Here is a 22852-nt window from a genome sequence, read left to right as displayed (position 1 = left end):
TCCTTGTAGCACCTTGGAGACTAACCAATTTATTTGGGCATAAACTTTTGCTAGCCCACAAAAGCTTATTTCCAAATAAATTGGTTAGTCTCCAAGGTGCCACAAGGACTCCTCGTTGTTTTTGCTGATACAGATTAAGACGGCTACCACTCTGAAACCCGTTCCCCAACAAGGAAAGTTATTGAAACAGCCAATTAAAAAAAAAAAATTCCATAGCTTAAAATTTTTCTCCCTCTTAAATTCTGTGTGGGTCCAGATTGTTCTGAAAAAACAAGGATTTGTTTACTCTGATAGTAAATTTTTACTTTTGGTCTCTGAACCATTGGCCATCAATTACTCCCAATCTAGAGCCAAATCAAAGTTTACTTTAAGAATTGCATTGACAGGGTTAGAACCCAAATGAAGTACTGATGTTGTAATTTTGTAGGCAATCTGGAAATATTTTTGATCTTATATAAGGTATTCACACTTTATGCATACAGAATTTTAAAGTAAAAAGGGAGAGAGCTATATGAATAAGTTCTGTCTACAGACTTCAGAAACGGAAAAATCCTAACATTATTTGTCTTGGAAAAAAATTTCAAAATCTTAATTTTTAAACAAATCAATAAATAGTCCTTTATAAAGATGCCTCTAAATGTAATTTTCTCCCTTAGTTTGAAATTGAAGTATAGATTCTACTTGTGTTTATAAATAGTATTCTATTTCCTTTTTCCCCCACCAGGGTTACAGATTTAGATTTAAAATTATATTTAATTACAAATACACCTGATCAAATCTATCCTCTAATTACTGTACTGTTGCTAACATACAGTACACCTTAAAGAAGTCTTTGAAGATCAAATAGGATGAGGTGAGTGGTTGTGGGAGGGGGAGATTAGCAGAATGCACTCCACCTAACAGAGGTGGGCAATGGTGACCATGACAAGAGATAGGAGAAGAGAGAACCTCTTCTTGTTGCATCCTCCCCCTTTAGTTGTTGCTGAAATGGCTACGGCTACAAGTTTATCCATTTCGTGTCCTGTTCACTACTTAGCCTATTTGCTGGAAACATGGAAGAAGACAAAAAACAACATGAGAGAACAATATAGTCTCATTCTAGCTATAAAATTATTTAGAGTGCAGCAGCATCCATAATATGGTAGATTTCTAACCACAGAAGAGGAGGACATAGCCCCTACCTCTAAAGTTTTTAATCTAAAAGGCAAAAAATGGATCAAAGGTGGAAGAAAGGAATATGATATATAAACACAATATATACATCAAGGTGATGCCTGGCACTTGTATTGGTATTTCTCATAACTTTTTTTGTTTTTTTTTTACATTGTATCAGCTACCATCCATTGCTTTCTTACCAACCAGTTAATTTCCTATAGATGTCACAACAGAAGTAGGTCTTAGGATGGGATTTAAAAATGAGATCAGTATAAACAAAGAAAGGGTATTCCATGGGTGGGGAGTAGGATGGAAGAAAGTACAGAGACTGTTATAGGAAAGCAAGGTATCAAGGCTGGCAACACCGGTGAAATGAAGGGGACAGGGAGCAACACAAAAAATGAGGTGGTCAGATAAGTAGGGAGGGGCAAAGGTATCATGCAAGGTCCTGAAGGCAGTGACAAAAGCTTCATGCGGCAGATAAGCTACACTGAAGAAGCTATCTGAAGTTCATAACACAATAGCACCCACAAGTTACAGAAGAATATGTAAAATTGTTCGTAACAACAGACAGTGTTCTTTATAGGAACTGATACATCTTTTGTATAAAGTTCTGCTAACACATAGCGATTCAGTGGAGGGATTCAAAGCGGGGAGCAATGTGATAATAGTTCAGGAGAGGGGAGTTAGGTATATTACATTGTGAAAGTAACAGGCAAGGTACTCAAGGAGGGCTAAATTGCTGACATCACTGTTTTCTAGAAAGGTATGAAATATCCAGCAGCAAAGAGCAGGAAAGTCTCCTGATATTCCTGGGGAGATACCCCATGCACAGGAATATTAGCACAAGATTAAATGATATATCATGCGATGTAAGAATATTTGTATACGTTTAAGACACTAATTATCCTTTCCTTTCTTGATGACAAACAGCTTCTAACTCACATCCACACCCTGTGAGCTACAACTACATCTACAGTCAGTCAATAGCCAACCTTCAGGTCAAACTACTGCAACACTCTTATGTTTAAAGCATATGTCTACTATGTGAAGATCTGGAAACTTGCTAATAAATTTTACTAGATTTCGTCTAAATATAACTCTTCCTCAACTAAGGTCCAAAGATCCTAACTGCCAGGTTGAGAGACTAAGGCCATGTCTACACTACCTGCCGGATCGGCAGGTAGCGATCGATCTATCGGGGATAGATTTATCGCATCTAGTGTAGACGCGATAAATCGATACCCGGTCACTCTGCTGTCAACTCCGGAACTCCACCAGGGCAAGAGGCGGAAGCGGAGTCGACGGGGGAGTGGTAGCCGTCGATCCCGCGTCACAAGGACACAAAATGAGTGATTCTAAGTCGATCTAAGATACGCAACTTCAGCTACGAGAATAGCGTAGCTGAAGTCGACGTATCTTAGATCGATCCCCCCCCACCCCCAGTGTAGACCAGGCCTTAGTGATTCTCTCCCCAGAGCAAAGAGATCTGAGAACAAGAACAGACTTGCCCAAATTTGGGCTCCTAGGATCAGCTGTGCTGCAGTAAAGGGAACAGAGGGTAAAGGCATACAAGCACTGACTCCAGTGTGCCAGAAAACCTTCGGACAGGGATTTCTGAACCACGCCCAAATCTCATGTTGTGGTAATAAGCTCTAATACACCAACAGTTTAAGTATGAATATTCCTGAAGTTCTAGATGACAGAGGTGAGTAAATGCCACTAATAAAGAACTGGGTGAAGGAACAGTGTGTCCAAACAGGAGCAACTTGTACGGGAAATTATTGTTGCCTAACTTGAACCTTAGATATCTCATGTGTGTTAGCCTTCTTGAGATGGTGAAGGATGCATCTTGAGTGTCCAACTCCAAAGCAATCTTGCTAAGAGAAGGAATTACGTTACTATATGGAATTTTGTTTTATTCAAACATTTGTCGAGATCGGCATTGGAAACAGACCTCCTTTTCTTCATGGGAATGAGAAAGCAATGAGAGTAAAAACCTGTAATCTAAAACTAAAAGATCCTAGAACCCACTTTATTGTTCCTAGTTAGAAAAAGGGAGGACTTCTCCCCTCAATTTCACATGAGATGGATGTGGGCAGAAGGGGATTTAGGTTTTTATCAGAAGTAGAGGTGGAACCATTTTTTATAACCAAGAACCCAATGGCCCATAGTAATAGCCCTTCAAACTGTAAATGACAACAAAATGGAGTCCTTAACAGCATGGATGAGGGGGACTAATGGAAAAGGTTCTCTGTACTTGATCAGCAAAATTGCTACTTGGACCAGATTGTCACAATGGGTCTGACTGTCCACTCATACTGGTGTAAACAAGAAGTAGCTCTGCTAAAGTCAATGGAGTTTCCCTTGCATAAGCGAGAGGATAATCAAGCCCAATGTCATCATGGGTGTTGAGCAAGATTGGTATTGGCACTCCTTAGGCTATTGAGCCCTCTGAGATTGACACTCATAAGATCTGTAGGGTCTAATAGGATCTGATTCCATGTGAGACTAATGTGAAAAGGAAAGGGGCTTTGAACTAGTTATGTATGTGTGCATTTTTAAATGGCTAGCCTCCAAGTAGTGGGCAATAATCCTTGGCTCCATTAATGTGCTCTAGGTTTCATCTGTTTTTCAACTAATGAAATCAGGACTTTGAAAAAGGACAGTCATACCGCTCCCAGCACCTTTGTGTTATCCAGAGGGGAGAAAAAAAAAATCAAAAGATTCCACTGGGAAGAGAGAAGAAATCTCTTCAATTCTAATTAAGAATTTGTTTCCTGTAATACACACAAAATACTAGATGTTGTACATAAACTAAAGGAAAACATGGTCCCCACCCCATAGAGCTTACAGGACTAAAATGCTGCTGGTTTCACCTACTCCTATTGCAAAATTTCGTCTCTAATGTGCACATACCCAGATGAAAGACTTATCTATCTTAGACAAGTGGGAGGAAGGAGGAATGAGAATACATGTCTTGTTATTACTCTACTTTTCCTCACCTTGAAACTCTATGAATTTGAGGCAGAACAACCTTGCCACACAGTACATAAAGGTTATGCCCAAATATTATTCTTGTATATCCCCCCACCCCCTGGCACTGAGGAACCCCAAAGAAGATATATGCATGTTCACACTGACAGAGACTCAGATACTAAATTTTTCTCCCATATAGAAACAGCAACTTCAGACTGTCAGATCAGCTGTTTAACCCATTTTTTATAAGAAGGAAATTCTTAGAACCACAAGCTGCTCAACTCTGAGGATGATGGAGAGACTTTCCTACAGACCCTAACAACAGAGGAACTTTAAATTCTCGAAACCTCAGAGCCAATTAGGTTCCCATCTGTTCAAATGTCTCCAGTACACAAATTTATCCCAAGTGGTAACAGACCTTTCTGATATGAAGAGAGCGTCTGCACTAAGGGATGTACCTTTTCTAAACCCCTTGAATGACCCCTTTACTTTGGTTCCATCCCTCAGGACCTAAAATTCAAAGAACGCTCCTTCATGTACTTTAGCAATGAAGCCTTAGAATAGAAAGATGGAAGTACAGAAAAATGAGCAAACTTGCTAACCTTGGCAGTGATGCAAGAAGACTATTCTGCAGCCCACCTACATAGAAGAAAAGAAAGGGATATGGGAGGGTGGACACTTTTAGACCTACACTTCTGGAACATGCGTGTCCATGCCAGAGATGTGTGCCTCCACTACAGAGGATGAGCTAATGCCAAGAGCAGGGATCTGCTGAAGCAACTAATGACAAAGAAAATGTTATTCTCTTTCCGTTGTAAATTCTTACATAATGGTACTGTACACGGTTAAACAGCTGCCATGCTTCACCGCAGACATGACTGCATTTCAGCATGAGTTATGTATATTAAATATTGATAGCTTGTAAAACACAAATTGCTTTAAAGCATTTGGCCCTGCAAATGCATGGTTATTGCAATGTTCAGGATGAAAGGTGCTATATAATGTAAGATGTTACTACCGCTTGCTTGAGTAAAGTCCCTGCTTTATGAAATACTTTAGGTGTGCTATAGTCACACTGAAATGCACTGCAGGACATGTCTTATTCCTGGTGTTGTGCAAATACTAGCCAAAGTTATTAAACAATAATGGTAAAATCTTTTTAACCTTTTGAAAGTAAAATGCTTACTTAAAACAGACAATTCCAGCCTACAACACAGGAAAAAGCATGCTAGAAAAGGGGTTTGTGTGTGTTTTTTAAAAAGTAAGCATTAACCTTCAAAATCTGGAGAAACATGCATGTCCATTAGCAATATAGCAGAGACAAACTACTTACTACCATGAAAAATTTAAATACAAATTTAGTAGGCTATTGTGAAGACGCTACAACTTTCAAAGTTACACTGTACATGGACTTTATCAGTAAACTGGAGAATCAATTAAAAAGATTCTTCTTTCCATTACTAAATATTTATGAATACACATATTTAGTTTAGGCTTCAAGCATAAATACTGCTGTACCATGCACTATGAACATCACAGTGTATACACACAGCTTTATAACTATGGTCCATACCATATAACCCAGAAGAGAGTGGAAGAAGGCTCATGCCCTTTTGGTTTTCTTGTTTGTTTGTCTTTTAATTATTCACTCCTGGATAAATTTCTGTGATGTGGGTGGGAGGGAGAGAAAAGCTAACTACTACAAACACTTTTACAAGATTAAAATTCTGAAGCACTGAAGTATGGTTAGCGTTGGAAAAATGATTATGTAAAACTAGCACCTTCTTATTGAACATATCTGCTTCCTGTGTGCCTGAGTCATATTTGTTTATTTTAACTACAAGTACAAGCTTACTACTGTTAGCACTGAAGAGCCAATACAGCTGCTGAAAAATAAGGTGAACTACACAGTATTCTTCATGAATCATCAAAACTGAAAGTTAACTGAATGCAGAAACATCACCACCACCAAAGAAAGCAAGGGGAAGAGAACAGTTTCCTTTTTGAAAAATCAAGTGATGCTTTATTTATATATATATATATATACACACACACACACACTTATTTATTTTAAATTTGGAAACCTAGCACATCTCATGAAATCACTAAAAAGAAAAGGAGTACTTGTGGCACCTTAGAGACTAACCAATTTATTTGAGCATGAGCTTTCGTGAGCTACAGCTCACTTCATCGGTGAAGCTGTAGCTCACAAAAGCTCATGCTCAAATAAACTGGTTAGTCTCTAAGGTGCCACAAGTACTCCTTTTCTTTTTGCGAATACAGACTAACACGGCTGTTACTCTGAAACCTGTCATGAAATCACTGAGAATATAAATATGGATCACCCCGATGTCACTTTTACAGTCACTTCTCTGTGTACAGCTGTACTCTAACTTATCAGCAGTGCCCTTTAAAACATTTTTCAAATTAGATTTAACTCAACTTCTTTAAAAATAAATGAAAAAAAAAACATTATGAACATGAAGTTACACAATTTTCCAAGCAGAGATTTAAATACAGCACAAGGCTACTATTGTTCAATCATTCTGAATTCCCTAACAAATATTAAATGCAAGAATCAAAATATAAAAAGACAGCACTGCTTGTTTAAGTCTCTGCTCCTGAGCAATTTTCAGGATATTAGCTTTGTCCCTTTCTTTTACTAGGTGTGTAGGCTATTTAAAAAAAAAAAAAAGAAGTAGAAGCAGCAGCCTACTCACAAACTCATTTTTCCTTCAGAATTTTAGTGAGAAAAGGACTATTTTCCAATTATTAAAAGGTAATTTCACATTTCAAATTAACATTATGTAAGAACATTCAAAGCCCCCAGTACACCATTTTTTATCCACTGAAATTGATTACACAATACTATTACTTAAACTAATTCACATACGTGAAACACAGTGTACTGTATAATATTATTATTTACTTATTTTGAAGAATGCCAGCTGCTTTACAGACAGGTAAAATGAAACAGCTCCTGCCTCAAAGGACAAAGTCTTCACCCCCCATCTTGCAATAAGATCCATGCAGGCAGACCCTTGCATCCACATGGAGACCCAACGAAGTCAATGGGGCTCCATATGAATGCAAAGGTTCATCCATCCAAATATGATTGCAGGAACGGAGCCTATAACGGACAATATACAAAAAACAGACAAGACACAGGATGCAATACACAACAGATAATGAAGCCATTATATTCAACACATCATCTTGATTAAAAAAAGAAGAGGGGAATGAAAAAAAGACATGCACCCCTGATTGGTTACGCCAGCTTCAAAAACTAAAATGAGCTATGATCAATAGTAACAAGTATTTGGTTTATTTCTATTATGAAAAAACCATTGAAACGATATTTTTCAAAGAAAAAGATCACATTTCTTAATGAAATGAAAACAGTGCTTTTCAAGCTTCAGTTGCTGCTGTCTTATAATTGCTATGCAAAGTGAGAGGTTATAAAGGTGGGGATTTCCCTATTTTACACACTTTCAGGATTCATGATATACTGTTAGCCGTGACTACCTGTTGGCTTAGGAAGAAGAACATTAACCGAATTCGAGTAATGGCCACAAAGAAAAAAAATATTACAAATATACCTGTTTCAGTGACTGCAAAAGCTATATAATTTTCTTCATTATTAATCAAATGTGTACAAATATCACATGCTTAAAAGCATAGAAGAAAACAATACATGCTTTAAATTAGCCATTTCAGAATATAATCTCACTTTTTAAAGCTTATACTCCTAGTATGTATTCATACAATCTAAGCACAAAATTATGGATAGTTATTAACTTCAGTGCAAGTCAGGAGTCTTCCTCATATTTTGTCAACTCAGTATAGGGCCCTACCAAATTCATGGTCCACTTTGGTCAATTTCATGGCCAGGGTTTTTTTCAATTAGTCAATTTCATATTTTCAGCTGTTTACATCTGACATTTCCAGTGTTCTAACCATGGGGGTCCTAACTAAAAAAAAAGAGTCGGGGGAGGAGGGTCCACAATTTATATAATTGTAGGGAGATTGTGGGATTGCCACCCTTACTCCTGCCCTGCTGCTGGCAGGGGTGCTGCCTTCAGAGCTAGCCAGCCACCCAGCTCTAAAGTCAGCACCACTGCGAGCAGCAGCGCAGAAATGAGGGGCTGGTTTTTACCCTATCTCCAGTTTTTCCCAGCAGGATGGAGGGCTGATAGCTGGAGCTGCAGCCTCTCCACACGGGTGTGTGAGAAAGAGAGAGACAGTTCAAGCCACAGCCTCTCCGCAGCTCAAGCTACAGCCTCTCCCATGCTGGGTGGCGATAGCTCAAGTCGTGCAGCTTCCTGCATCTCAGACAGGTTCCCAGAGGTGGGTCTGACCCACGCCGGGAGTGGCTCATGTAGGGAAAGAGGAAGTCTTCTCTCTCCCCATCCTCTGCTGGGACTAGCAGCCGAAGTGCTGCACAGGGTAGGAGCCCCAGCAGCATAGGCACTGTCTCTGTGGGTGCTCTGGGGCTGGAGCACCCACGGGGAAAAGTTAGTGGGTGCTCTGCATCCACCGGCAGCCAAGCTCCCCTCCCCGCCCCACCTCACTTCACCTCCTTCTCTGAGTGCGCCACGTCCCCACTCCTCTGCCCACCTCCCAGCGCTTGTTGCCTCCAAACAGCTGTTTGGAGGCATAGCAAGCTCTGGGAGGGAACAGGGAGGAGCGGGAAGGTGGTGCGCCCAGGGGAGGAGGCGGGGAGGAGGCAGGGATTTGGGGAAGGAGTCAGAATAGGGGCAGGGAAGGGGTTGGAATGGGGGCAGGGGTGGAGTCAGGGTGGGCCCAGGGGCGGGGGTCGAGCACCCACCGGCGCGAGCAGAAGTCCGTGCCTATGCCCAGCTGAACACCAGATTTCACAGTCTGTGATGCATTTTTCATTACCATGAATTTGGTAGGGCCCTAATCATATACCAGGAGCTGCTTCTAATGTAACCCATGCAAACATACAACTGTTTGTATAATTTTAACATAATTTTCTGTTAAAGGGACACTGAACTTAATCATATGTTATAAGCAAACATTTCTTTATGTTACTAATAACAAAGAAAAAGAAAGGTTTTTAAAGTTCACATAGTCATTATGCCTTTTGTTTATATTTTGTATTTCCTTCTACTTGAAAAATAAAAATGAATGAAATCAGTTTCATTTTTGTTCACAGTTAGTTCTAGTTTGAGTTTCAAAAAGGACAAGGGAATGTTTGTTTAAAAACAACTGTCTTCACTGAAATTTTAAAAATGTGGGAACATTTATATTGGCCTTAGATTTTATAAAATATCATGTTAATTAAATTTATATTTTCAGCCACATATTCGACAACTGTGTAAGTTTTTCTAAACAGCAGCTCATTTCCCAGGAACAACTAATGTTAATAAAACTAAGATGATCAGCACCAAAAGTAAAGTTTCCCTGTTTTTTGCTGTTCCCAAAGAATTAATAAGGTAAGTCATATTTCAGGCAGGAAACTACTCCTTGTAAACAGTAACTTTTAAATAAGCAGAGGGGAAAACTTTGATTGATTAGAAACTATGGCAGAAATACAGTCTGAGGCACAAGAAAAATCAGTCCCCCCATACTTCAAAGTACACCAATACTGTATGTACACAGATATCCTTCCTTCCCACACCTAACAAGGATTTATTATCATTGTTTCAATACATGTTCCTTACACAGAGTATTATTAGAACAACAACTTCAAAAGCCTTCAAAGCCTTTCACAAATATGCTTGTGAAAACAGGCAATTTTCAAAGCTGGTGTCAAATACCAAAGTTGGCTATTTTCACCACTTATACATGACTAAGTTCTACATGACACTGATATTGCATGAAAGCTATGCGGGAATTAGAGCACACCCTTTCAACTAGCTGGGTGACTCAACTCTATTCTGTACATCCCAACGCTGAACACCAAAGATGAAGGCATTCCCTTTGCACTTTGAACCAGTTATCCAACTCCAGTGGAAACCAAATGTTTTTGACAACCATGTTTGTCATCTATGTTTTGTTGCACATTAACATTGCATGGTCAACATCCATCTAAACCACAAACAACCTATTAGAATGACAGGTAACACACCAACATAGTAGCAAGGTAAACAACTGAGGTTTTTTTTAAAGGCAGATGAGGAGAGCAGAAGGAAAGATGGGGTCCAGAATCAAATAGCACAAGTTGATTTTTAAACCTAGCTAAAGTTACACAGGAACCAATTCCTAAAATAGGCAACAGCTGGCTGGTAGTTTTTGGTGTCCTGGCTTGCATTTGTATTTCAACTGACTTTAGAGTTTATTTATTAATCAGAGCCCAGAGGGAAGTAGGATGGAAATATACTACCCAGGATTACTGTGGGTCTGAGTTACAGAATGTGTGTGACTTGAATTTATTTTCATCTTCTGCGAGTGTGAGAGTGTACAATGGCTCGGGGAGCTTCAGAGGGAGACGTAAGAAATGTATGTTTAACAACACAAGACTCAGGAGCGTGAGTAATGACTCCCAACCCCAGCAGCGACACCCCCCAGCTAGAGGGCCCTGCCATTAACCCTCTCCTGACACGAGAACGGGCCTCCAGCCCAGCACCAGGCGGACACCACCTACTGCAGCAGGAGTCAGGTGGAGAGGAGCTGGGTCCTGGGCCTGCATCCCTCCGCTCCCTCTCTCCGCCGGATTCCCTGGCCTCGGCCTGCACCAGGCGGGGCAGAAACATTCCGGGGCACACGAGGGGGCCCTGCCCTGCCCAGCCCAGACTACCTGTGTGTGCGGGGAGGGGGGTGATCCGGGGGTCACTGCCTGGCACTGAACACTGGGGAGACAGGAATCCCCCCTCCCGGCCGGGCCGCACCCCCAGCGGGCTGCCCCACAGCGGGAGGGCCCCGGCTAGCAGGCAGTGTGCTGCCTCCCCCACGAAGGGGCAGGGCGGGGGCCCGCAGGCAGCCGGGCCTGGGGAGGCAGGCCGGAGCGCGGGGCGGGGGGGTGCCATGCTGCCACACGCGCCGCCTGCCCCCTGCCTTGACCCGCCGCCGCTGGCAGCAGGAAGCGGAGCCGCCTCCCCACGCGGCTGCCCGGGCCGGCCGCTGTCACCCTCTTACCCGCTGCAAAATCCTCCTCAACATGGCTACGGCGGCCCGGTCCCGCCGGCCCGGTCCCGCCGGCTGCCTGCGGACGCGGCGCCGGGGAGGGGGCACCCGCTCTCCGCGCCGCCCGGCCCGCGCGCTCGGTGACAGCGGGGGCTGCCCGCCGGGAGGAGGAGCCGCCGCCGCAGCAGCCGAGGGGCGGGACGGCGGCGCCAGCCTCCGCCACTGACAGGCAGCCGCTGGGCGGGGACTCTCCTCCGCCAGGGAGCGGCCTGTCCCGCAGGGCCGGGCCGGGAGCGCTCTGGCTTCCCCGCGGGCCGCGGTCGGGGCAAGCGGCGCTGCGGGAGTGGGCGGCTGCCTCCACCCAGCGCGCTTGGGGTTGCCTGCCCGGGCCCAACGGGGATGCCTCCCTCCCCGCCATTCCCCTCAGCGCTTCCTTGGGCCCCTACTGGGGATCTGGCTGTCGCCCCCCGGGACATTCAGCAACAATTAGCTGAGTGGGACCAGGCTGGACGCTGCACTGCAGGTGGTTGCAGGGCTGGTGCCGCCCTGTGGGGCCCAGGATACCACAGAGACAAGGTGGGCGAGGTGATCGCTTTTATTGGACCCACCCACTTCTGTTGAGAGCCAGGCCAGAAGAACTCTCAGCTCCAAAGCCTGGCTCTCCCAGCAGCAGAAATGGGGCCAATAAAAGCTATTATCTCACCCACCGTGTCTGTGTAGTACTAAGGACAAAGGGGGAGTGAAGCAGGACAGGAAGGTGGCACCTGCCCCCAGCCTGTTCTCATTAAGCCAGTTGGGGTTATTAATAAACTTCCTCTTTAAAACACTGGATCCCAGGACCATACCTAGTATAACCATGGCTATAAATGCTGTGGACACACTGAAATAGTTACCAAAAACCTACTGTGAGAACATGTTGAACTGTTGCAGTATCTAGCGACACAATCAACTATCCTGCAACTGATGACGGAGGAATGAACTTTCTCACTTAAACTAAATTCAAAAAAAGTTAAATATGCACTTAAATCCCATACACTGAGATTTAAATTCATGTTTAAGTGTTCAGTAACTGGGGATGTTTTTTTCTGGGCCAAATCCTGGTCCTAATGGATTCAATGGCAAACTACCACTGACCCACAAAGAACCAGGATTGTCTTAAACGTAGAAAATGCAGTTGTACTAACCCAGAGAGAATTTGGAAGCAAAGACTACCAGCCTTGAATCTGTTAGGTTACAGGATTGATAGACCACCAGCTCCTAAAGAAAGATAAAGTTAGGTTTCAGAGTAACAGCCATGTTAGTCTGTATTCGCAAAAAGAAGAGGAGTACTTGTGACACCTTAGCGACTAACCAATTTATCTGAGCATAAGCTTTTGTGAGCTACAGCTCACTTCATCGGATGCATACTGTGGAAAGTACAGAAGATCTTTAAGATAAAGTTGTAAGACTATTTCATAGTATGATAAATTTAGTTAAGTAATTAGTATTTATTTATAATAGATATAATAGAAGTTTTTACCTCCTGGGTTTTTCATTATTTTTAAACTGCTTCTTTAACATTGTTTGATCATTACTTTTGAGAGCTTGGTTGTGATTTCTTTTTCTACGTCTGTGAATAGTCCAGATTTTTTTTGGATTTGCAAATAAATTTGCTCTTCACTTACCTGATGGTTGCTGTCTTTTATCTCTGACGCAACAAATGGGAAAGCAAGGAAATCTAATTCTAGTTTAACTGCTTCCATGCATACTGCTAAACACTTCAGAGAGAATTTGAGAAGTTACACCATAGTCCAGAGTCTGTTGTTCAAGAAAAGTAAGTGTTAATGTGATGGCACATTCTCTAGTTTGTAACTAATCTCTCTCAAATAAAATCTTTGTTGCAGTTGGCTAATAGGCCTTTACTGGAGGCAGTAAAAGCTACAAGGAAAGTTGAATTGCAGTCTTTATTATAAAATTTTTGATATTGCTTTAGTTACATCATTAATGCTCTGTCTCTTGCTCTGAATACAATAGTGCTGTTCTCCCAGTCAGGAGCTTTGCAACCAGAGAAAATGCTGTGGCATTCCATGATGTCACAGATGGGAGGGAGGGAAGTCTAGAATATCGGAGTCTAGCTCCTGTCATGTTCACATCTCCTTGGGCCCAATCCTGAACACTAGGGTGACCAGACATCCCATTTTGGCCAGGACAGTCCCTTTTTTAAGCCCTGTCCAGCCATCCCGACTTCTTTTTCAAAAGGAGGAATTTGTCCAGTTTGCTCTTGTTGATTTGATTAGTTGGTAAGCAAAAATAGGACAAATGCTCACTTTTGTCAAAAAAGTAGGGTGTGGTGTGGAAGAACATGCGGGGGGCAAGCAGAGATGCCAGCCCCCTGCAGCAGGGGAGGCAGGGCTGGGAGGGAGAGGAAGTGTTCCAGCATGCAGGGGCCCCCACATTGTTCCAGCCAGGGGCAACAGCTTTGCTCCAGGGGGGAGGGGCCCACAGGGTTCCAGCGACCAGCAAAAGCATTGTGGGGGGCCTCAGGTGAGCGGCTGGCTGTGTCCCATTTTCGTTTTTGGGAAATATGATCACCCTAAACAAGTGGTGGGCAACCTGCAGCCCATCAGGGTAATCCGCTGGCAGGCCACAATACAGTTTTACATTGACTGTCCGCAGGCACGGCCGCCCGCACTGCCCTAAACACTCTTAGCTCCCGTTTATGTTAGAAAGAGCTGAGGATGTTGCGTTTACAGAGGAGGACTCTAGCATCTTGCTGGATCAGGCTTCTACTTCTCAGGATAGTTTAGGGTTTTTTAATGATAGCATTGATCTCAAATTAAGAATTCAGGAAATTTAAAAAAAATGTACTCTCTCACCCAAACCCAGTCCTGGCCACAGAAAGAAAAAAAAAATCAAATTTAAATCTATTTATTATTCAGACACTTTCCCATTGTGTGTTGTGGTCTTCCCTTTGATGCAGTCTTTCAAGCTCAACCTTATAAACAAATTCTCAAACTTAATTTTTAAATGTTCTCACCAGCTTGGGTTTTCTGCATATATTGCCTTGGCAGATTCACAGTATACAGAGTCACATGGCTGGGTTCGCATGCCACCAAACTGTCACTAGTAATTGGAGAGCGCTTGCTTCACCTACCTATAAACACTATAGAAACTGAGCACATAAAAGGCCCTGCCTACAAAGAATCCTTCTCAACCTCCCTTTCTTTTTCACAGAGGAGATCTTTATTAAACCCTCTCAATTCAGTCCTGTTTTTAATTTTCTTAGGGCAAATCTTGTGGTCCTTACTTAGGCAAATTAGTTTCAAACGAAGTTTTGGATGCACAAAGAATGCAAGATCTGTCCCTAAAGTATAGTGACAATTCTCTTTTACTTGTAGTACAGTACTTTCTTCCCTCTTGTTTCCTAATATTGTTTACTTCTAATCCTTGAAAGAGGAAATAAAGTAACTTTTTTTTTTTAAATCAAAAGAACAGGTCTGTGCATCTAACCAGGAGGCACAAAACACCTTTTGCCCCCAGAATGGTCATTCTCACCTGTGTCTGATTGGCTGATCTGTCCATTTATCTTCAACAATAGCCAACAGGCAGCTCTTTAGCCTGTGATAAGTTTCAAGATTCCAAAAAAAATCTAGTTGTGGGTTCTAATTGCATCAGCACTTTTGCTGAATCAGAAGAGGACTGGAAAAGGATGGGACTTTCCCCGCAAACTTCTACAAGCAAGTACTACATATGACTCTGTGGTACCTCCTGTAGGAAATTTTCCCATCTTGTGGATGAGACATGCTGTGTAAGAGAAAAAATAAATTTAAGTAATTCCCTACTGGTTTTGTTAAATAAGAAATTATGTTGGTGTGAAAGATAGCAAGGCTGTATTTTAAGCACTAAATATGGTACCGATGCTTGAGCAGTTGCATGCTCAAATAAAAATATTTTGTATGAGTAATTTAAATAAGAACTAGTACTACTGGAAATGGAAATTTGCATGAGCAATTGCACACTTAATTGGGCGGTCAACTGAAAATTCTACATTTTAAAACCTGACGGTATTTTTGCAAACACTCAGAACAAGTTTTTTTTTCCCTCTCAGTTACACCTTGATCCATAGTCCTTAACATACACGATGCCTCTTATCATAGGTGCTGACTCTGGGGCTATGAACACCCATGGGGAAAAAATTGTGGGTGCTGAGCACCCTCCAGCACTTCCCTCTCCGCCCCACACCCAGCACCTCCTGCCTGCCTGCCTGCCTGCCAGTGGGCCCTGCAGATCAGCTCCTCCTCCCCATGCCTCCTGCCTGCTGCAGTCAGCTGTTTCATGGCCTGCAGGAGGCTGGAAGTGGGGAGGAGCAAGGATGCGGCATGCTCAGGGGAAGGGGCAGGGTAGGAAGAAGTGGGTCAGGGCTGGGATATAGTCTTAAGGGAAGGGGTGGGGGGGAGCAGGGCCTGGGGCAGAGTCTGGGGTCGAGCACGCCCCGGCACAATGAAAAGTTGGCACCTTTGCCTCTTATTTACATTTTTTCATAGATTTGGAGGCCAAAAGGGACAAATTATGATAACCTAGTCTGACCTCTATAACACAGGCTATAATTTGTAACAATTTTTCCCTTTCTTTCAAACAATGGCCTATAAGGCCAAAAAGAACAACATGTAGAAAGAAATCCGAGGCAAAACGCACATAGGGTGCTGCTGGCAAGGGGTCCCCTGAAATGGCAGTGTAACACAGGATAAGTTACTCAGCATCAACCAATACCCCTATCTGTTCTAAAGCTTTTTTCCCCCCTATCTAGAACACAACATAAAAAGGATACAAGTAAGCTACAGACACAATAAAACTGTATTTAGCTAATAATTAGGTTGAGCGTAAAAATATTTACTAACCAAAGCTAATTAGTTAGGTGATCTGTGATTATTTAGTTGACATCATATACAATTTAAAACCCAGCTCTCATTGCCAAATAGTTCAGCAGGAACAACTGATTGAAATACAGGTTTTGCCATACCAGATCAAATCAATAGTCAAGTATTCTGTCTTGTAGCAGGGTGGATGCTCGCTCAGGCTCAGATGGGTTTAAGATAGCCCTGGGAGAGGGCTGGGGCAGGGGAAGAGCTGGGCTGATTGGCAGAGCAGCTGCAGCTGGGGGCCACGCCCCAAACAGACCCATTGGGCCTTATAAAAGCCAGGGATGCCAGGAACAGAAGAGATACTCTCTTTAGCTTCTGAGAGGGAGGGACCTGGCTGTAGGGCCTTAAGCAGAATACTGAGATTGGAGCAAGGCTGGGGAAGCACCTGAGGAGCTAGGGAGCTCCAGCCAGGAAAGCCCCAGGCTGTGGCCTAGTAGGTACTGGGGTTGCAGGGGACAGCCCAAGGTTAGACAGAGGCAGCAGGTCCAAAACCAACCTTGCCTGTGATGAGTGGCTCATACTGCAGTCTGCCCCAGGGCGTGGGGGCTAGCTAGTGACTGGTAGGAGCCTATGATTGTGGCAAGGTAGGGATAATGGGTGGGTGGGTTCCCCTGGGAGGGGGAGACCTAGAATTGTGGGGTACTACCAGGGGGCAGTACCCAGTGAAAAGGGCACTGGGGTGCTGGGAGGGACATGGGAGCCAGCAGCAAGGGGAGACATCAGCCTGAAGAGGGTGCTCTAGAGGCTGGAATGCTAATTCCCTGAGACAAACAGCAGGAGGTGCTGCCAGTGAGTCTGTGCCTGGTTACATATCTCCAACTACAGCCAATACCAAATGCTTCAAAGGAAGGTGAAAAGAAGCCCCATAATTGACAATTACGGAATAATCTGCCTGTGGAGGAGATAGATTTCCTAATTAGTTATTCATTATTCTCCTCATCATGGTCTGTATTGCAGTAGTGCCTGTAATTCCCAGTCATGGAACAGGAACCCATTGCGTTAAGTGCTCTACAAAAATCAGTGGAAGTTGGGAGCCTAAATACCTTTGTGGATCTGGACCTTAGTATTTGGTGCATGCCTGGATGCAATGGAGTTTGTCATCTTTTGTTTTTATCCTACCATATATAACCATGGAAGTTCTCATTATCCATTAAAATTTCTAATACTTTCTTTTGTTCATACTAAGCTCTTGGTCTCAATATTTTATGGCAACAAGTTCAACAGGTTAAGTATATGTTGCATTTAAAAAAGCATTTAGCTTATCGGATATAAACTTATCTGTCAGTTTCTTTGGATGCCCCTTTTGTCTTGTATTATGAGAGAGGGTAATCAGATATACACAACTGGCCTTCACTATACCATACATTATTTTACATGTCTCTTAAAAAGTCCCCTGTTGTTCATCTCTAAGTTAAAGTGCTATTCCTTTCAGTCTCTTCAGTGAAGTCTCTTCCTGCTTCTAATCAATTTCATTGTCTGGTTTTTTTGGTATATTTCTTTGTATTTTTGAGTTGGCACCAGCACTGAACACACTATTCCAGATGAGGGTATATTATTTATTTATATAAAGCCAACATATTTTGGGTTTTGTTTTCTAACCCTTTCTTTATAAACCCTCACATTTTGCTTGCTATTTTGACTGTCACTGTATATTTAGCAGATATTTTCATCAAGCTGTTTTCAATGACCTCTAGTTTCTTTTTCTTGACTGACCTCTAGTTTAAATGGATTGCCTAATAGAAAAGATAAAGAATAGAAGATTTAAAACATATCATATGCAGCATGCAACAAAGATCAAAAGAATGCAAAAGAGATTTTTTTCCTCACACTAACAAAGAACTGCAATAATGGATTTCCATAAAGCAATAAAACAGGTGCACTTTTGATCAAGTCAAAGTTTCTTCCCCATTCCACATCTAAATAAAATACAATAAACCATACAATTTAGCAAATGGAAGTTATTGACCCTAACAAGGATTATATCTCAGTATTAACATTCTTCATGCTAAGATCAGTACAGTCAAGACATTAACTCTTGCAAATGTTTAGAAAATGATTACATCAACTATTGTATGTGCTTATGAAATACCAGCCAAAGGGACAACAAAGAAATATTTATGAATCATCTACAGTTGTTAAGAAACATCTTCTAGAAACTGGATTCTAAAAAAATAGAATGACAATAGTAAAAGGGACTACCTCTCCTAAACTACTTATTAGACAACTTGGCAAAAGAACACATGATTGCCAAATTTTCATAAACAAGGTCAAGTAGCAACTAGAAAAAGAAACAAGCTTTGGAAATTAAAGATTGTAATCAGTAGTCATGCAATACAACTTAATGCAGCACTAAAATATATTGAAAATATTCATGAGACGGGGGAGTCATAGCTCAGTGGTTTGAACATTGGCCTGGTAAATCCAGGGTTGTGAGTTCAATCCTTGAGGGGGCCATTTAGGGATCTGGGGCAAAAATTGGGGATTGGTCCTGCTTTGAGCAGGGGGTTGGACTAGATGACCTCCTGAGGTCCCTTCCAACGCTGATATTCTATGATTCTGTTCAAAAGCCCCTAAGTAGTTTAGGAGTGGAAGCCCTATTGAAAGTCAATGGGACTTGTGCTCCTAAATCACTTAAGCACTTTTGAAGATCCCATCTCATGATCTTAAATCATTTCTTCAGTCGGGTATAAATTATGAAGAACTAGATTGTCACAAATTTAGGAAGGAAAAAACTGCCATGACTAGAGGCATTTCAGCTATAGATCCTCTTTATCTCTAAACACACAGTTTATATATATTGGCTGATAAACTATGTAGAGAACAACTCGAGAGCATATACAGTCATTTAATCAAGAAAATGAAACAGAAACTTGCCATTCTTGCAGACATCACTATTCCTGTTTTCATGATCCCCAAATCTGAAGGTGCCAATGGCAGAAATCAGTTCAATACAAGAAACTGAAATAATAGACATGACTGAAAATCAGAGGAAATAAGCATTAATGGCTACGGTATGATACCATTAAGACACACACAACCTCAGTTAAAATAGCTTTAAATGAGAAACATAAAAGTGAAAATCACAAAAAAGGTGGACAAGATATCTGCCTTCAGAAAATTCTAGTCTAATTTTGTTTGTCACAACTTTTGTAGCCTTGTGAAGACAAGGGGCAGGTCTACACAGGGTGTCCACAGGTTTAACTTTAGTTTGTGCACATTACAATGATTTGCGTCCACACATATATTAACATACTAGTGAACTAACTGGCCATTTAATACAAAGTCAAAAAAAAAAAAAAACACTGTATGACAGAGCTCATAGGACTTGCAAAGTACATGTCATTCCTCATCTGTACTAAATCCACAGTGGAACAAAAATAATGCCCAATTACGAACAAATGGAAAACTTCTCACCATTAATATGAAAATAAATTTTTGCCAAAATACAAAAATCTACATTTGTTATTTAATGTAACATACTTGCAGCACTATATTTTAAAATTTAACATAGGATAATTAGTAACTTGTACTATAACTACATTTATCTTGCTTTTAAGCAAGTCTGAACTCCAAGAATTTCATTATTTTTTCACTTTAGCCTCTTTTTAGATTCAGTCTAGGGGAAACCACAAATGTTTGTAGCCTGGAACAAACTTTTAGGGAACGTTCAAACTTTTACTAGATGTGTCTCTGCTGCAGTGGTTTAAGAGATGTGCATAAAACTGACAGAAGTTTAGTAGGGCTAGCATGTGAGAGAACATGACCAAAAAACCTCCCAAACTTTCACCAGTTCATGTGAAAAATAAGTCCAGATATTTATATCATAGGAGTTAGAGATGGAAAAGATCCATTGAGTCATTTATCCCATCCCTTGCCAAGGCATTCAGCCAATAGGTTAATCTGCCTAAGGTTTAAACCCTACAGCAAGAAAACACATTCAAATTCCACTATGAAGAACTGCCACTGATCCCACCTATCACATCGCCACTCTTACCCTCTCTTACTCCAAAGAATTGCCTTGTGCTAAACAGTCTTCATATGTACGCTAGCAAAAGTGGCACTGAAAAAGGGCAAATAGAGAAAGTATTTGTAACATTCCATTGCAGAACAAACTGTAGGCAGTTAAAAATAGCTATATTTTCTTACCTGTTCACTTTTAGCCTCCATATAATCAGTCTGTGTTTCAGGTCTTATAAAGGGCTCTTCCTTGGTCATCTCCTTCCACTCACTGTTTGGGTAATTTCAAAGACAATTTTGAAATTGCAGGTATCAGCCAAACAGCTTCCAAAAGAATGTTATAATTCCAGAAAGACAAGCAGGGGACCCTTTAATATTAATATATATATACAATATCTAGGCATCTCAGTGTCGTATGTATATACAATTGAGTCATTTAAATCACTTAGGCTTTTGGCACTCTGAGTAATAATTAACAAAACAGGGTACATTTTCAATGTGTGTGAGGATTTAATGGTACTTAATGGAGTTCAGTGAATTTCTTTGAAAAGTCACCTTTTTGAGTAATTTTCAGAAGAGAGGAGAGTCCTTGGATGTTTTCAATGCATATCTGAACAAATATAATAAGAAGCTCTTTCTAAATGTATGAAAGTTCAAATGTCTGTGATTCAAAACACTGTCCCCTCTCTCTATGAATATTAATACATGTATTTCTTAATGGGTTGTGCGTGAGCAGACATAATAAATGTTGGCTTTGTTAGTAGTCGCTGGGTACATGTGTTGCACTGGTAATTCATTATAATGGGTTATAAATGGTGAGAATACAGGCAAGTAATGCCTGATCATTCGAAGTCCTGAATTGAAGGCTGGATGAAGAGAAGATTTTGCAGCCTAAAAGGTCCAGTCACTTGCCCTCCCTGTCAGAGTGGATGGAGCATGGATGCTGTTGCCTAGCCCGTTCCATCGCTGCCTGGACCACAGGTAAATTTGGGAAGGCAGGGGTGAGAACAGAAACTCAGACCACTTGGCTGGTACATAATATTTTTTTTCTTTGGAGTAGGCATACATGTGGCTGACGTATGCCCAACTGTGCGAGCTGGCTCAAGGATGGCATCATTGATTGGTAGGAGTCTTGACACCAATGATTATCCAGCAACTTATGCTGAGTGTCTTGGATCTCCTCGAGGGGGATGTGAAGCTCTCCAGTCAGTCTGCACAGGAGATCCTGGAATTGGTGGTAGTCGTCAGGAGGAGTGGGGGGAGGGGAATGTTGAAGTCACTGCTGCATCAGGTGAGGATAACAGGAATCTCTCCTATTCCAGCAGTATCGTCAGAGCCAGACTGAGTGGCTTATCTTCCATGCTGGTTCTGAGCATCTAGTCGAAGACGCCAGAGACTGTGAAATAGGCAAAGCCTCCCTGGTGGAAGGGACAGGTTCTGAGGGAGCACACTGGGGCCAGGATCCCCAATAGGCCCAGTATGACAGATATGGAGCGTGCTGAGGAGAGCCCAGTGGTGCAGGAGAACAGTGGCTCTGCAGCAGCTGGAGTAGAGGATACTGCCACAATGTAGAAGGCTCCACTGATATTCGTAGTGGCAAGAAAGGATCTCATCACTTATCTGTGTCCTCCGAAGATGAAAATGCGGAGACTGGTTCCATCGGTGGTACCCTCAGAGCCATCAGACACATGTACACGGCCAGAGTGGGGGTGAGGAATGCCTCAGATATGGTATGTCTAGTGCTGTTCCCTTGAAGTAGAGGGCCCCAGAAGGTCTGGGAACCTTGGCTCTCCTAGGGAAAACACTTCCTGAGGCTCTGGTGCTTTTCCCGATCTCCTCAGAGTCAAGAGAACTTTTTCAGTTCCTGGAACTGGTACAGGAGTGTCGCGGCGCTAATGCACCCGTCACCGTTTAGTGGGTTGGGTGCGTTACGGCCCCGCAGTTGTGTCTATAGGGCTGCCCCTGGCGCTGGGGCTGTGTGGTCCTTTGACCTTAGTCTGACGACCCTTGTGATCAGGGCAGCACGGCCTGACGACTGGAGTCAATAATATGGCCCCTGTTATCAGGGCAGTCTGGTCTAGTGGCCAAAGTCAGGAACACAGCCCTTGCTATCAGGGCAGTGCAGCCTAGTGTCCAGAGTCAATAATACGGCTCTTGCCCTTAGGGCAGTATGGCCTAATGGCAAGAGTCAGGAATACAGCCCTTGCTCTCAGGGCAGTGCGGCCCAATGGCCAGAGTCCATAATACACCCCTTACTGTCAGGGCAGTGCAGCCCAATGGCCGGAGTCAGTGACATGGCCCTTGCTCTCACGGCAGTGCGGCCCAATGGCCAGAGTCATTACTACAGCCTTTGCTCTCAGGGCAGTGCAGCCTGGTGGCCAGAGTCCATAATGCTGGTGAGCAAGGCCACCACCCTGTGGTGGGCTGTGGTCATGTTAGGGGGATCCGGGCCTGCACTCTCCACCGGGTCCCAACCCAGGGCCCTATCGATGGCGGAATTGCCCACCACCAGCTCGCCAGGGCTCCAGCCGAAACACGCCACGCCTTGGTCCGGCTCTGTAAATGTTTCCCCAGCAAAGCTTCCCTGGGTTACTTCCTACCCGGGTCTCTGGGGTTCTCCACCTCAGGGATTCTCCGGTCTGTCCCCTCTCCGCGATGTCCCAAGCTGGTGTGTCGGGGTCCATCTCCAACTGTCTGGCCTCCATGGCCTGGAGTGCAGGAGGTCCTCCCTCAGAAGCTAGCAACACACCTCCTTCCCACCAGTGGTCCTC

At 42.8% G+C, this 22852-nt stretch overlaps 1 protein-coding gene across 4 annotated transcripts in view; it reads right to left on the bottom strand.

The window, feature by feature from the left end:
• The window catches only part of EEA1 (early endosome antigen 1), a 136442-nt gene extending 125001 nt beyond the window's left edge, over positions 1 to 11441 (bottom strand). For 3 of the 4 annotated variants that reach the window (XR_012156717.1, XM_073327558.1, XM_073327559.1), the window contains exon 1: positions 11236 to 11441. Coding sequence is in view for 2 of the 4 variants with exons in the window: in XM_073327558.1 (XP_073183659.1) it covers positions 11236 to 11259 (24 nt within the window). In the remaining 2 variants the exon portion in view is untranslated. Of the gene's footprint in view, positions 1 to 7063; positions 7238 to 11235 lie in introns of those variants that run through there. The other variant, XM_073327560.1, reaches the window with a different exon arrangement.
• Positions 11442 to 22852: the final 11411 nt, after the last annotated feature.

The sequence above is a fragment of the Lepidochelys kempii genome, chromosome 1, assembly GCF_965140265.1.
Source record: "Lepidochelys kempii isolate rLepKem1 chromosome 1, rLepKem1.hap2, whole genome shotgun sequence".
NCBI classification, from domain to species: Eukaryota; Metazoa; Chordata; order Testudines; family Cheloniidae; genus Lepidochelys; species Lepidochelys kempii.
The sequence above is the reverse complement of the archived record's forward strand: the minus strand, read 5'-3'. Positions and strand labels throughout refer to the sequence as shown.